Here is a 17380-nt window from a genome sequence, read left to right as displayed (position 1 = left end):
ATTGTTCCTTATAATATTAGCATATCTTCATGATTCAAGCCATTATTTTTGTTAAGCATCTCCATATCACCAAATATTTGCAGAACCTCAGATAAAAGGAAGAGCAGAAGGCCATGCCCAATACAGTTTAATTTCCCTGTTAGCACACCCACGTGAAGAAAAATAAACATATTGACAGACCAATAGGCATCACTCTGATTTCACTTACCACTGGCTGATTGCAAAGGTAACGGCAGAGTTCTCCAATGTACTGGATGACAGTCACATTGTACCTCCTGCAGTCACCCCAAAACTGACTGGCTGAGAACTTCTTTTTTAACACACAGGTTGCACCTTTATGGAAACAGTAGGGAGAATGAAATTAGGCAATTGCTCTGTGCGGAAACTTAGCTATAAACCAGGACATCCAAGGAACTAAGACAGCCTTGCTCAGAGAACTATGTGGTATTTAAGCTGTTTTATTTGAGGACATGTGTTCAAACCTGGCAGACAAAGAAGGCAGAGGAAATCAGCCTCCTGGCTGAGAAAGCAATGCAATAGATCAGAGCTTAAAACAAAAAGTCAGCTTCTCTTCTTACAACACTGTTGGCATTGTAACATATGAGTTTAAGAGTTTAACCTGAACTCTTGTGTTCAAGCGTTTAGCTGAAAATACCCAGAAAATTCAGGGTGATTAGTAAATCATGTGGGTATCACTGAAGCCTTATTTCTCAAGAAAGTATTCATTAATGCAGATTCAAACAGAATTAACTCACAATACAAGGATCTTTCCCTTGCTCAGACTTGAACTTGATGCATAAGGAAACAAAGTATTTGCCATGGAATTCCAAATAAATCTTTTATAAAAGAGTCATTGAGGACACATATTGTCTCAGTAATACATCTGATTTACTGCCAGTGTCAAAACAGTATACAAATCAAATGGTTAAAAAGTTATATGGGATTTAAAAATACATTAAAAAGCTTTACAGTCTGTAGTAGTCAATGTGTTTGTCAATATTTTAAGTTCACCAAATACATTTTAATTCTATTGTACTGTACAATTCTTAGTCATACATACACTAATGCACCATACACACCGCTAAAATACTGCATATGTCCTTAACTTCCTTTTTACTTAAATATAAGGAAGTCAAAACATTTGTGATGCAAATTATGATAACTAATTCCTCTCCACAGAGAGAGCTTGTAGAGATCCCTTGTTAGTACAAAACATCCCCTCTCCCCAGAATACATAACAATTCCAAAAAAGACTACTCACTGAATTTAAGCAAAGCATTAGCTTCCCTAGGGGTAGTGAACCTAAGCATGTTTTATACATTTTTTTAATAATTAATTCTCTATTAACAACAAAAGCAAACAAGGCTTACCCAGGTGAATGCATCCACCAATGCCAAGAAGAGAAGCTGCACTGTGATAAAGAGGCAGAGTAATATAAATTATGTCTTTTGAAGTAGCACCAAAAGCCCACAGTCCAGCAGCTCCTTTAAGAATCTGTAAATGACTAATGACTGCTGCCTTTGGAAGACCTGTAATAAAATCAAAATAATGCATTGAAGGGAATCTGTGTATAAAGTTCTAAAATGATAAGGGTCAATTCTTACTTCTGTAACCAAATTGTCAACCATCTTTTTAGATGGCCATAAATAGACAATTGGCTGTTTAATACAATATTGCACATTTATGTACACATAAAGATTAGCCGGTTTGTAACCTCATCTCTTTGCTATTTAGTTTGATAAGTGGAAACATGAAGAAACTCATGGGTTTGCTGCTAGCAAATTATACAAAGCAAGAAGGGACAAAATATTTACTATAGATACGGTCTTCTTTTAACATAAAGAGGCATCACCCCACATTTTGTTAAGAGTCATAGTGATTGTAAGGTAAATAAGAAATGTATGGGATCTACATGGAGTAGGCCACACAGCGGGAGCTTAAGCATCATATATCTTTCTATGCAGTCTAATGACAAATTAACAAAAAAGAAAAAATTAGGGAGAAGACCACATCAGTTAGGTTCCCCTAAACGAGCTTCTCCAAGCTCAGCAGAGCACTTCCCTTCAGCAACGTGCAGACTCACAAAAAGTAGTAGACTCTTGTGCTACTACTCTGGTACCTACTAATCCGAGTAGGGGATGTGATCTTGCATAACATACATGTTCTCAAACACACACACAAACTTCAGTCTACGTCAGGGTGATGATCAAAAGTGAGAAGAGTTAAATACTTCAAAAGATGTAATGATTCATGGTTTTCTCACCTATTCTTGCAAAGCTATTGTTCATTTGAAGACTTAGCTAGACCTGGAAATATAATCTGTGGAGAGTCAAGCTACCCTCCAGGCTATTCCACTTTTCTACACTAAAGTGAAAAGGGAACATGTCTAAGTTGCCAATAAATTGCTTATAGCAAGAAGTTTTCTACAGTCTTGAGTTTTTTACTTCTGCCTTTACAGAGAGATTACTACAGACTGTGCAAAATACTCCTTTCTTTTAACTAAGATTATCAGTCAAAACATCTGAAAATGTTCAGTAACTCAAAATTAGTTATTCCATACTCTTCAGACTAAACAAACCTTATGATTTTAATTACATAGTATATAATAGAAATTCAATGTATATTTATGTATTTCATACAAAGTTTCAAAAATATTTTATATTATACATAACTGAAACTTGAGACTTCACACAGATATTCTGATTCTAATTGTAAGAAAAAAAATCATCCCACCTAGATAATTCTGTAATTTTTTTAGCTAATTAACTTCCAGCTCATACCAAGCAAGCATAAGCATATTTCTCTTAGTAGTATTACAAATAAAACCTAATCTCTTGACAATATTTATAACTTCTTAACTTCTTTATTGGAGACTGGTGTTCTTATTTCCTAAATTTCCTGAGAACCTGAAGCAAATAAATTAAATTATTATTTGTATGAAGGCACAAAGCCTCAAACCACATATGCATTTTCAATCTTCATGTGACTAAAACTGTTGTGTTCAATTGAATGAGAATGCCAATCCACTCCTCTTAAAAACAATGCTGCCTTTCATGTCAGCAATCAGGTTTTGTTAAGTCTTAGCTTCTTAGCTGCTGGAGCACAATTCAGACATCTGTTTCTAAACTAAAAGGCTAGTAACTTAATCCTATTTTCTGTCTCTACACTGACCTGCATAAAACATGACTTAATGAAAGAAAAACAAATGTCTATTTGTGTGTTTCAAGATTATTTTTTATAGTTCTAGGTAAAAATCTTAATTACTTTAACTAGGCAGTGTTATGTGGTCACAAAATGCTATCTATTATGAGTGTAAACTGACCAAAAAAGCAATGTTTTATTAACACCTTAGCTGCGAAGTAATAAGAGATAAAGCCTCTCATAGAATTTGTACAATGTGGCAGGAAAAAATAAAGAAGAGAAATGAGTAAAACACCAAATAGAAACAAGAAATATGGGCGGTTTTCTACAGTAATGCTTCTAGATGAGAAACATGACATTTTGCTATTGAGATACTAGAGTTTTAGAAAAATCACATTTCTAGATGAATGTTGAATGAAAAGATGGACTCTTCAGAAGATCTGTACCTGTTGTTCCCGAAGTAAATATATATAGAACAGCTGACTTGAGGTTGTTGGCAGAGCATCGATTAACTGGAACAGGGTCTTCAGATGCAGCTTCTATTTTGTCCAAAAGGGTATGCACATTTGGAAACGTGGAGTCCTTGGCCATTATCCAAACACTAACATCTTTCTGAAGTTTAGGAAGAATTTCTTCCAAAGTCCCAAGCAAATCTTAAAAATTAACATGAAATAATGTTAATTCCATTATGCCTTGAAAAAAACTAGAGAGTAACGTATTTTTCCTCTTAAAGTTTTACTTCTTATAATACAAAGAGAAATAGAAGTCACCTCCATGGACACAGAGTCAATAAAATAATGATGAACTAGAATGAAAATCCACTGAAAACAAGGTATAATGTGCTAAAAATACTGCTGATCCCACATAGTAAAATGGTCAACTAGCTCTCAAGGCAAACTTGTGAGCCTTGATTACTTGCTCCTATTGTCCACATGATTTTAGGCAACCCTTAGTCATTGTTAAGACCAGAATGAAATGTGGTTAAGTTTCAACTTCATATAAATCTTGAGGAAATCCATGGAGGCATATATATATATATATATATATATATATATATATACACATAACTAATAATTACAGTACAGGTTTCCTCGGATGACCTCAACAGCAATCTCCTACAGAGAAGTAATTTTTTTTCAAAAGCACAGAAGTGACTAATTTAAAAAGAAACAGCATTTTAACTAAGTTTTATTCTGTTGGCTTATCAGGAAAGAAACAATGAGAGAGGAGAAGAAAATATGTAAAGAGGCCAATCCTTTAATAATCTATTTGGCATTTATATTTTGAAGCATTTTTAAAATGTCACTTTCTCAGAAGACTGCACAATCATTAAATTACTAATGCAGGAAGCACATCAAGAACAGGAACAATACTGTTTCCAATAGAACTCATTTACACCTAAGGGCTTTGATGCATCTCGGTCTAAGTAATTAATCTTACAAATATACCTGTGGGTATAAATTTATTTTATTATCTCATTTTTTATAATAAATAAAGTTGAGTAAACTTTGAATAACCAAGTTTAATACACTTGAATAAACAAAGTTGACATGACTCACCCAGAGCCTCACAATGAGGCATTGCCAGAGCCAGCATTTGAAACCCTGATGTCAACTACAACTCACTTCACAAATATAAAATATGGATACCATATGCATAAATTTTATGCCAAAACAATTGAAGATTATTAATCTTTTAGAAAGCTACTTTAATAATGACAGACTGATGTAGTTATTTTAATTAATAACATACAATTGCTATTACAGATATACAGCCTACTATTATCAACTAAACATGTTTTACAAACCTAAACCCTACAGAGTACAAGTTTTTTATATTTTATGAACATTTAACAAATAGATCTGATGTAGTGTAATATTAAAAATTTTGTTTTCTAAGCTCATAGTACTGCAGAATAATTCAGGAAGCAATCGCCCAAATAATTTTAAAAATCTGAAAGATGGCTTGCATCCTGTTTGAATCACTGAAGTATAGTCGCACTATAAACAGCAACAGAGTGAAAAAATTTGAATAAAAATAATGTCAAGAACAGTAGGATTAACTGCAGGAAATCTGGTGCCATGAATGTCAAGGTTCATTGGCATATTAATTCTGTCTAGCTGTGGTATTATGGAATTATTGTCTATTTTGAGCAATAAATAGAAAAATACAACTGTACCATTTCTAACACATATTAATAAACCCAGTGTGATGGAATAATTATGTACATATTACCTACTTATACTAATTTTTGTGTTCCTATTATTCATGTATGTCTCCCAAATATACTAAGGATAGCTTGTGCAGAACCTAGCAGAAGAAACTACTTCTGTTTTCAAAGGTAGTAAGAGAATATAGCATTCTCTGTCATTCTTTATTAATGCACTGGTTTCATCTACAATGCAAGTCTGTCAAAAAAAAGAGGATTTGCTTTTTTTTTCTTTTTTCCCTTTTTAGTGCATCAAAGGAAGAAAGATGGAACTATTAATTTCAACCCTGCAGGCACACTCAATATTTGAGAATGACATGAGGACACATTTCCCTTTTAGTAGACTGAAACATATTTACTCTCAATTTTTTTCTTCAAACACTCACTCTTAAAACCAATGGCTCTGGAGCTTTTTACTACTATAGAACAATTAAATGATTACACAGCATTATTTTTCTTCTGTGCTCAGGAATCTAGTACTTGGAACAATACATGAACAGCTCCTAATCAAAAGTTACCATGAAAGAAACTTCTCTTTAGATAGCACAGAACAGTAGAAACAATCAACTATTGCCTGAATAAAAAAAGGTAAGTTAAAACAGCTGTATTCGAAGTGCCAGAAACTGAAAGTTATTTCTGGAACACACATGAGATGGAGTGTTTGTAGATGACTCTCAGTTATAATAACATATTTCCAAATAATAATTCTAATGATGGTCAACTAACATTTTGTTCTCCAAACAAAAAACTTCTGTACCAGACATTGTGTAGGGCTGTCTAGTCTTTACACATCATCTTTTCCACCTGTCAGGAAAACACAGCCCTCTTGGATGAGCTATAATTTGTATATCTGTAGAGGTACCTTCTATGTGCACTTCATATAGAAAAGCAACTACACAGTAAAGCAGTTCTGCTATTTAAACTCAAAATTTTACTCAAATAATACTTATTTATTCTTTACACTATGAAAGTATATTGATTTTGGGTTACTTGTTCTGGGAGAAATGTCTCCTCATACAAAATTTGGCTATTTCCATCTATGCCATTTACATTGCTTGTTTACAAACGTTTGCCATTTGCTAATTATTTGGTTCCTACCAGGAAAAAAATACCTGGAATTGATCAGGATTATATGTTTTTCTGCTTTTGTTTGCTTTTTTCCTCCTCTTACTTTTAAAGCATTATTCAGTGAAAGTTTGTGAAATTGTTACTCTTTATTCACATGAATACATAACTCAGTTACATCTTTTGAGAAGGCAAGGAAAATATGTTTTGAACTACTGTCCTAGGCTTCTAGATGCACAAAGGTTTTTGTGTTATTTTCTAGCAGAGAGATCACGCAGGCTGCTGGCAAGGACACAGTCCCACGCTGATGAAAGGAATACATTAGATTATGAGATCAGTTTGTACTGAACAGAAAGTTACTCAGAAAGAAAACTCCATGAAATGGTTCTTACATAACTTTGATGTGTACCCTGGCTGATATGTTCAGGAAGTTATATCAAATCCAGACTCTTCCCCACACTGTCTGGCCTCAGAAAGTAATTGTTACTTGTACTTGATCCCCCAAGTGACTCAGCTTTTCACAAAGGAGTAATAGCAGGAAAGTCAGATGTGGCTCAGGATCAGTGCTGGGATCTTGAAGTGCCACTGAAGGCAGTAAAAGGTAACACAATATAAATCACCTTGCAAATCACACTCAGCCCTTTTTTCCCCTCAAAGACCATCTGGGAGTAGACACACTAGAGTAAGAGCAAGTGATCAAAGAGATACGGTGTCTAACAGAGCAGGTGTCTTCCACAGGTTTTCTATGGTCCTCTTGTACTAAATGTTTAGGTCTAAATAGCTTTTTATTCCAAATGGATAAGAAAAGGTTGTTTCAATAGAATCCATTCTTTTTTTCATTCAGTGACTAACATGACAGATGAGACTATGTAACATCAAATGACCTTGATTTGCATATACAAAAATTACTTTGCATACTCTCTTTCCCCAAGATACAGACATGCTTCTGTCTAGCTTGGCAGCAGCAGAAAGCACTGCTAGTGCCTCGAGAGTAAAGACTTCTGGCTAGAAAAATGCAATACAGGTGGGAGAGGTACCTCTGTACAGAAGTGCAAAATCACAGGATGGCTGTGAAGAGAAGGAGCCTCTGGAGGTCACCCTGGTCGGATCACCCTGCTCAAGCAGAGCCAGGCAGAGCAGGCTGCCCACACGTGTCCATGCAGCACGTACACTCCCCTAATAGCCTTTGTTATCAGGACTGATGTAAATCAATCTCATGGAGTTTAGGAAGCAATCCTTTAACAGCTGAATCCCTGCATCAGAAGCCACGATGGCCACCTGGGATGTCCTGCTCTGGGCTGAACTCTTCCCAACAGGAAAATACTAAAGATGGCCCAGCAAATAAACTCCATTTGTGCATTTCTGGTGGGTCACTAAACTGTATGTGTTATTTAGTAGTATTGCTGATATAGATGCTACAGATACAATGATAGAACATGTGCAATGTAATCCCTTCTTCAAGCATGTCTTCAATCAATCGGAATATTCACCAAAAAGAACATGGTGCCTTAAGACATGTCTTCATTTTAAGCAGTGCCTTACCTCCTCTGTTTAACCAGCAGCTTTTAAGCAATTACAGGTGGCATAGTCTGGTAACATTTAGTAAGAATGAACAGCTTTTGAAAGAGAAGAGCATACAGTTTCTTTCTTTCTTTTTTACAAGTTCCTCATTGACTTACAAGTTAGTTAACTACTAGTTTTTTATTTAAAAAACAGTTTAAAACTCTAGCTTTTGAATCTCTTTCAAGAAACACTCCCCAAAATGGGAGTGGTGGGAGAAAATGCTTCTGGGAATGGAAGTGTGAAAAGGTTAAGCAACAAATGAAAGCAAGATTTAAATACTCTGGGAACATAGAAGACAAATGAGAGTAGTTAAAGTAAAAAAACACTCTCTCTGACACAAAGGCAAATGGAACTACTGGAAAGACTAAATACTGGCAAATAATAGAATCCATATTTGCCTTTTAGCCAGAGCCTGGATGAGAAGACAAAAAATGTACTTGATTGCACTGAATTTATTAAAATTTACAGAACAAAAACCCCACGCTTTTAGAGAAAGCCATTTCATATAAGAAACCAGCAAGAGGAAGAAACCTTGAAGTTTTTATAACATATCTGGGGCTTAAGAGTAAAACATTCAGTTGCTGCGTTCATAGAATACATTAAGGCAAAATCAAATCCACAAAACTTAAATACTATTGAAATACTCTGAACTAAAGTTAGAAAAAGCAATCCAAGTATGAGGGAATTGTCAGATCAGAAGTTTGATTCCAAGTGCTGAAGCAAAGACAAGATAATACTAATTGGATGGGCTTACCAAACCACAATGCCTGACAAATATGCAGGCACATAACAAAAGGAATAAAAAAAAAGGCATATGAGAGTGATCTTACAAGAGGCACCATGAAAAATGGAGCAAGGTATGGAAGACAATGCAACCATAAATAGTATCAAGCCTAATTGTATGGAGGTATCACATTTTTAAAGAAAAAAGTTTTTGAAAATGAGGTACAAAAAGCTTTCAGATGCAATCATCTCACACAAAAGGAGGCTACATACCATTCTGAGCAGGGAAGATTTTGCCATAAACAATCATCAGTGGGAATTGTTTCAGACAGAAGCTGAAGATTCCCTTCAGCATAAAAGAAAGCTTAATATTAACTAGATATATAGTAAGATGTAACAGTAGAACCTGTACACAGGTTCCTGTTCTAATGTGCTACTACATACAAGAATTTCAAGAGCAAATTTGGTCTTGCTGAACACAAGCAGTCAAATTGTTAAGGGCATAATTTCTCCCGTGCTGCAGCCTATGAATAAGACCAAATGTAATCCAAAACACTGAAGATGTAGTTTGCAACTACTGCAAGAAATGGAAATGCTAAGTCAACCTGCATTTCTTTGTGGAGGGTGTAAAACCTATATATTTTTTAGAAGAATTTCACTATCCAAAAATAGTGAAATTACATACTATATAACGTAATAGTGCCATTACATACTATTCTCTGATTTAAAAAAAGTAGTTTTAATTGCCAGACACCATGCTTGTCTATGGCAGTGATATATACTAGACCACAAGCGGATTGGTTTTAGTGTAAATACTTAGGGAAAAAAAAAATATACCATGTTCAAACTATCCACACTTTTGTGAAAATGGTGCCACAGGAGGAAAATTAACACCTCATGTCTATTGATGAAGAAGAATCCCTTGGTACTAACAATAACACTGGATGAAAACATGTTTAATAGACCTCTAAGAATTATGTAACTGACTGCGCAACCCCAGTGTTAAACATTGTTCTGCAATTTTTATAAACATTAGGGGGAAACTATTACCTATAATAATTAGGTTCAGTATGTTTCTTTCAGGAGTGGTATGAGTTAGGCCTCCCAGTCTCTGGTCTGTGTATAAACTTTCAGTTGCTAAATCTGGACTCCTTTGGAGAGGTTCCTGTAGGTGAGGACCTAGCAACTTTAACTTCTTTCACAGATAAAAATAAAAAAAAGAGCTTCTAAGTCCCGAAGAAAAATCCTGAAAAGGCTCATGGGGACTGGCAGACTTACAGCAGAGAATAAAAACCTTTAATAAAGTAAGAAGTCCAAAATGTTAAAATACCAGCTGAGAAACTAATTTGTTGGTATTTCTGTTGCAACAGCTGTCTGCACACAGCTCTTCCCTTGTGAGCAGAGGCAAACTCCCAGAGGAACATAGTTCAACACACTTGCTCTTACTATCAGCTGCTGATGGCAAATTAAGAGCGGAGAAACACAATTCCTAGCCCTGCTCCGCAAATTCTGCTTTTTTCATCCATTAGTTACCCCTAACTTAAATAAAAACTCTCAGCTACAAGCTTTGATCCAAAGTTTCTCCCTCGCCACAGTCAATAAGCAGGGAATTCCTGAGCACTAATTCCCTTCCTCAATCCATACACTCAAAAGTACATATTCATAAAAAGGATCTAAACAAGATTTTAAAAAAATTAAGTAAGAAAGCAGAATGAAAAGCTGTCAGTTCAGAAGTCTTGTTATCATGTATTTAGATTATATTTAAATTGGCTTTTGCTTCATTGGCTTGATTTAGTTACCAGACATCTTAAACTAACAAACCATATAGAATCAGAATAAGAATATTCATAATTTAAAAATATGTAAGGGAAAAGTCTTAAATGCATTTTTGAAAACACAACTTCATAGCAGCAGAGAACAGATGGAAGAAAATTCTACCATTTAGGTGTCCTGGGTGTAAAACCCCACAACTTGTGTAACAGCAGGAAAGCAAGAAGTGTGCAACAGAAGAAAGATAAAGGAGACTTGAGACAATATTTTTAAAGAGCTGGGACAACATTAATATGCAATATTTAGATATATTTTCTCCAATCAAGTGTCAAGCTTCTGTGCAGTCCTTGAGCCTTGCAGGTTCACTTTCACTTCATCATAAATGAGTTTTGGCAAGTTTATGTTTTGGATCTGTCTTCAGTTTATACATCTATCTAATTAAGCCCAATTTTGAATCATTCAGTAAAAACGTAATACTCCAGAAAGTTGCACCACACACACTACCATACCTATACAAACACAGCAATCTCTTCTACACTCCAATACCAACAGTAGGTTTGTTATTATGAATCAACCTCCTACGTACTCTACTCCTGAAACTTTATTCTTGGAAAACTGTTGTACCTCTGCAAACAGCTGAACAGCAGGGGCTGTACAGTCCAAGTTTACACCTTCCAGTTTTGCAGTCTGCTTGATCAGTAGAAGGATAGGCAGATAGTACAAGAGAATAAAGTACAGTACTTAACTAAGATTAAATTTGACTACAAGAGAATAAAGTACATGACTTAAGTAAGATTAAATTTGACTATTTGAGAAGTAATTTTAATGCTTTCAGAGACACTTTTACTGACACAATTAAACACTTGGAACAGGCTATACTTAAATCTCCAAAACTCTCCTGCAATACACATTTTTTAAGAGAAGGTTAAATGATGTTCACAAAGCACGGATATAATTGATTCTGTCTGAGAGACTGAAGCTTTATAATATCTTGAAGCCCCCTCCGGCTCTGTGTTTCTTTCTCTAAATCAGTTTTCCAACAAACGATCGGGAGGGTCAGGAATGTGGGAGATGTGAAATAAAAGCTTTGGATGTAGGAATGAGTAGTATACCCTACCTGCTCCCACAACCAGTATCTTGGGCTCACAGCTACTGACACAGTGCAGGAGCGATCTGAAGCGGACATTGAAGTTGAGGAAGGCCACCACACAGCCCAGTTTGGCCAGTCCGAACCACACGTGGATGAAGTCTGGCTCGTTCCCCATCAGCAAGGCCACCGTGTCCCCCTTCTTCAGAGCCTCGTGCTGCAGGAAGACCTGCGCTATCCTGTTACTCCTCCGGTCCACATCTCTGTAGGTGTGAACGGTCCCTTCGTAGATGAGGAACGGTTTGTGCGGCTGCTTCTCCGCCAGCTTCACAAACTCATCCAGGACGGTGACAACCCTCCCTTGCAGCCGGTACATCTCCATTCTCAGCCCATAGATCAACACTTTGAGCAGGTATCTCAGGTCGGCCCAGAAGTAGGGGAAGAGAAGCTTCTGGATGAAGTGCAAGGAAAGAATCCCGACAGCAGCCCCCGGTACCCAGGAGGGCGGCACTGGGAGCGGGTAAAGCTCTTCCCAGCCGCGCATCTCCCGCAGCCGGGCCGCAGCACGGCCGGGCAGGGAGCGGAGGCGGAGGCCGGCGGGGGCTGAGGCTCTTCCCACCTTCACCTCCTCCGCAGCGGGACAGCAGCGCGAGGGAGACAGGGAGACAGGAGCTCCGGCGGCGCGGCTCGGCTCGGCTCGGCACGGCTCGGCCGGAGTCCCCGCCCGCCTCCGCCTCGCCGCACCTGCGGGACGCCCGGCGGGAGCGGGGCTGAGGCCGGACACTCCTCCCCCCTCGGCCCCGGCACTCACGCACAGCGCCGGGCTGCTGCTGCCGGTGCTGCTGCTGCTGCCGATGCTGCTGCTGCTGCCGGTGCTGCTGCCGCTGCTGATGCTGCAGCCGGTACTGCCGCTGCTGCCGCTGCGGGTGCTGCCGGCGAGGCGGCGGCCGCTCCCTGAGCCGGTTGCATAAGGTGCGATCCCCGCTCGCCCCGCCGGCGGCCGCAGCCCGGGTTGGCTCCCCGGGCGCAGGAAGCCTCGCCCCGGCCGGGGCGGCGGCGGAGCGAGCTCCGGGCGCGGAACCGGGCGCGGAACCGGGCGCGGAACCGAGCGCGGAACCGGGCGCGGAACCGGGCGCGGAACCGGGCGCGGAACCGGGCGCGGAACCGGGCGCGGAACCGGGCGGTGGGAGGCGCCGGCGCAGGTGGCTCCCGCCGGTCCCCGCAGCTCGGCCCCCGCCCCAGGCTGGAGGGCAGCCGACACCTGAAGAGCCGAGTTGCGTTTTCAGCTCTCTCCAGTTCCGTTTTGTTCTGTTTACCACTAAGATTATTAGATTAAGAATGTACAGACACAGGTCTGTTGTACGAACGCTGACTGGATACGCGTTGAAAACATGGACATGCTTGAAAAATTCGAGCAGCAGTGCAAAACTATTCTGTTAGTAGATTTCGTGCAAAATTATATTATTAGTAGATTTCATGCCTCTTTAAAGGCGGTATTGTCAGTAGGCTGACAGGTTTTTATTGATATTGTAGTGTCCTTTACTTGCAAAGTGCAGGGGATGTGTATGTTCTGTGCTAGCTAGGTGTACATTTACATGAAGAAATAAATATTTAGGTTTTCAGGTGATTTCAGAATCCCCTCTTCCAGAAGGACATGTGAGAATAGAGAGGTCTAGCTTGCTTTTCTTAGGTGGAGATAACTTAAAGGGCCAGTATTTATAATTTCTTCAAAGTAACTAATAGGCAGACTAAACGCTGCATTTACCTGTGCTTAACACACAAAAACACACAGTAGTTATTTGACTGACTGGAGTTTGGCTGCATAAATAATGAATAAAGGGAAAGGCCATGACTCATAAAGAAGACGCATACTTATGATTTGAAGGAAGATAGAAGTTGACAGGTACTCTTGTTTGCAGATTTCTTTGCAAGAAGAAGCCAGAAAGAAAGCAGGAGGCACGGCAGCTCCGGTCAATGAAAAGCTCTTGGCGTATGGATGAGTGAGAGGAAAAGCAATAGATAATTGATAGAGCACAAAAGTAAACTAAATTCAGAATGGGCTGCGGATAAGAGAGATGTATTTTAAATATAGTGTGCTGTGAGCTAAAAATCAGCCAGGCAATAGTGCATTTACTAAAGTGACTAATGATTAGTGTGTTGCCACATGTCACCTGAACAGAGAGGAAGAATTTTGTATCTTGGATTTATCTCGGATGTTATCAGTGCTGCTGATCCCCAAGAACTGAAATTATGAGCAAGACATTAACACAGAGACTCTGGTAGTCTGGAATACGCCATTTCAAATCAAAATTGTAGGTTTGTGGTCTCTGAATTGTCCCTTTTCCTGTTAATTCTACATAGAAATTATATTGATCCTCTTTACTCAGTATACAAGTTTCTTGTAAACATAAGCAATCCTCCTGAAGGGAGACAGGAAAATTCTCTAATGCATAAGTTATTTTCCAGTAATTTTCTGGTCTGTTATAAAAATGGGTAGGACATGCCAGGAAATATCAATAGGCAATGGAAAATCACATAGCTCAGGTGAAGCCATGCTGGAATTGGATTCAAACCTGCCTGTGCCAAAACTGGGATATTGGATTAATCTCTTACAATGTCCCCAAAGTGGGTTTTTTAGTCAAGCTACATGACTAACCTTACACCTCAAAGCCCTCTTAGTTCCTTGGTTTGATGGTTACACAAACAGCTATAGGTCATACATGAGGATCTGCAGTTTCTATTCTATGCTAAGTAAAATGGTAGCTGGTCCAGCACCTAAAGTTAGGAGATGGGTTAGGAATTAGTTAAATTCACTTTCAATATTTTTGCTCTCTCTAGTTTTGGTTCTTAATCCCGTGGAGATACATGCACATTTGTTTTGGGGTTTTTTTTTTTTTAAGTAAGCAGTGTAGAATTTGAATGGCTCAATTAATTTTTTTTTGCTACCTATTTCATATCAGCAGTCAAGATGCAATTATCTGCATGCATGGGTTGATGAATGTAACATATGAACAATCAAGAGAACCTGATTTACCATATACATTGAATAAGTTATTGGAAAAAATAGTTGTCTGGAAAAAAATGTATCTTATTATGAGAATAAAATTGCTAACATAGCACGTATTTGCATGTGGCATACCCATATTGTGAAGAAACCCTAATTAAAACTATTCCAAATTTTAACTTAAAAAAAACCCTAGAAAGTTTTCATATTTTAAATGTATTTATTTTGAAGTAAATAAACCCCCAAAAATATAGTGAGAAATTACCTGTTAATCAGGTTCTTGTTAAATGTCATGAGCTGGAATTTAATTTACTTTTGACATTATGTAGGACGCATAAACTCATACCACAGACAAACCACTGAGCCCTGAATTATTTAGTACACTGTAATTATTCTGCTCAATTTCACTTCAACAGAAAACATTTTGATGCCTGAGAGTATGCTATGACCCAATAGCGAAATATAAAGGAGTTTCATTTTCTACTGGTGGAACTCATATGTGGAAGTATTTTTTTTAATGTGGTACCAAAATCTCAATAGTGCAAGAAAATACAGATTACAGAAATGCTTCTTCAGCATAAAAACCTGTAGTTTTGATATTGCCATTTTGACACGTTGTGCCTTTTAATATCCAGATAACACAATATGGTGCTGTACATACATTTTATTAACTCTGAACCTGGCTAATATCCCCATGGGAATTTGCTTGGACTGTTTTAGTGACATAAGTATCAGTTTAGGGGGCAGGGGGAAAAGCTATTTTAAATAAGATTTTTTTTTGATACATGGAGTTTTTGGGTCCCCTTGTGGGAAATAATAGCATAAATTCTGAAGTGTCAGCTATTTCCTAGTTTCTTACTAAAGTAATTTTAAAGCAGTGAATTTTTCCATCTGAAACAGATTTTTTGAAATCTACAACAGAAAGAGATTAAACAGAAACTCCTTCAAGATAAAAAGTCTATGATTTAAAGATAGATTCCTGACTTTTCAGATTGTCAGAATGCTGTAATATGGAAGAGGAAGAAAATAGCATCATATTCTGAATATTGTCTTGCAGATTGTTCACCATATTGAGTTCTTCCTTTTTCGTATTTCAAAATAAATATATTTCAATATATATATTGCCTTTTAAATATATATTCTATTTTAAAACATAATCCAGAATATTAAATAAAAAATAAAAATACCTTGAAAACGCAATTTTCAGATTTTCACATCTCACTCTTCAATTCCATTACCATGAAAGTAAAACAATAATATCCAAGTAATTGTGTCTATTAATTTCTAGAGGTTAGCTGTGAAATATATGTCTAGCAAAGTCTAAAATCTTAAATCTAAAATTAAACAAGTAATAAACAAACCAGAATTTAATGTCTGAGCGGTCAGTAAGCAAGTCATAATGCTGAAGCAGCCACACAAAACTAACTTTTGACTAATAAAATCCAATGGGAATTTGGAGACTGAATGGTGTAGTCATACTACAGTTATTACAGAGACCTGAGGAGGTAAAGTTTGTCATGGCACAGACCAGACATTGTAGAAGTTTTTCATCACAGTAAAACATTTAGGATTTAAATCCATAGGAAATTAAAAATAATTTTTACAATATTTTGGAATGCTTGTTAATTCTGTTGTTATTTGAGGACATTCATTTGAAATACTTACATTACATAAAGTGCCTTGTCTCAAGTAATTCCCCTACAGCATGTCAGCACTACAGACTTGTGGCAACCTTTCAAAAATGTAAAGAAATATCATCTCTGATACATGAAATTTTATTAACAGAAAGCTTTACTATTGATGTGATAGATAATTTTAAACCCCCCATATTTTATTTTAAATTTTATTTAGCTTTGAATAGGCTCTACTTGTAAATTTTTAGTTTTTCCTGAATTCATGAAAATGTGTTTAATGAAAATATGTGCTAGCATTCTGTAAATTTAGCCACAAGCTTCCAAAGAGGCGTACTGAAATGTTCAATTTTTCTCACTCCTAGAAGAACTTTGTGGACCACTGATGGAATGAGTTCACAACAGTGAGTCTTTTGGTCCTGAAAAGACAGAGTTGGGGTTCAGTCCCACTGTCATCCAGAAGTGATGTGAATTGGGCAAGCTTATATAATTGAGATGAAATAATTATATAGAAGGATTTCACATTGTAGTCTGATCATCCCTAACTGGTGGTTTTGATTTTATTCATTCCCCAGCTCCTGCTTATCAAGTATAAAACACGGCACTGACCTGCCAAAGGGATGCATGACTCTAAAGAACAAGTCATTGTTCATACAGAAAGATGAAATAAGATACACATGAAAAGTCGAATCTGAGTAGAAGTCCTTTATAAACAATATTCTGGTGTCATCTAAGGTGTAAGGAAAACAAGAAGATTTGAAAGCATGGAGAAACCCCAGACAGGACATGAAATGAAATGAAAAAGAGAAGGAAACAGACTTCTCCTCAGTAGGAAGTGCTATCATTTCCACATTCTTTAAATAGATACTTTGTTGACCACTAGTTTAACTTGACTCATGTTATGGGTGATTTGAAAATAACTTAAGAGTTTTTGAAAGTTCTACACCTTCATTTTTTTGTTATTCTTAATTTTTTTCTAGACTATCAGTGCAGAGCATTGCATCCTAATTCCTTTTTCTTTTCATGTCAAATGACAAAAGCATTCTTGTATACAATCTTAGCGGGCTTGGAATAGGTTGATGTAAGAGTCTAGAAGAAATCTTCCAGTGATTGTCAGGGAAATTTTCTGGTGTGTTGGCCTGTGTCAAAACTGCACGGAGCAGATATGGCATGAAAATCATGAGCAA

At 37.3% G+C, this 17380-nt stretch overlaps 1 protein-coding gene across 1 annotated transcript in view; it reads right to left on the bottom strand.

The window, feature by feature from the left end:
- The window catches only part of SLC27A6 (solute carrier family 27 member 6), a 35185-nt gene extending 22962 nt beyond the window's left edge, over positions 1–12223 (bottom strand). Inside the window, exons 1-4 of the mRNA XM_031507392.2 lie at positions 11589–12223; positions 3588–3794; positions 1371–1529; positions 209–333 (exon numbers count right to left, since the gene is read on the bottom strand). Of these exons, the coding sequence (XP_031363252.1) occupies positions 209–333; positions 1371–1529; positions 3588–3794; positions 11589–12102 (1005 nt within the window). The 5' untranslated portion in view covers positions 12103–12223. The remainder of the gene's footprint in view (positions 1–208; positions 334–1370; positions 1530–3587; positions 3795–11588) is intronic.
- Positions 12224–17380: the final 5157 nt, after the last annotated feature.

Source organism: Lonchura striata, chromosome Z (genome assembly GCF_046129695.1).
Source record: "Lonchura striata isolate bLonStr1 chromosome Z, bLonStr1.mat, whole genome shotgun sequence".
Classification (NCBI taxonomy): Eukaryota; Metazoa; Chordata; class Aves; order Passeriformes; family Estrildidae; genus Lonchura; species Lonchura striata.
Note: the sequence above shows the minus strand (reverse complement) of the source record. Positions and strands in the feature narration are given on the sequence as shown.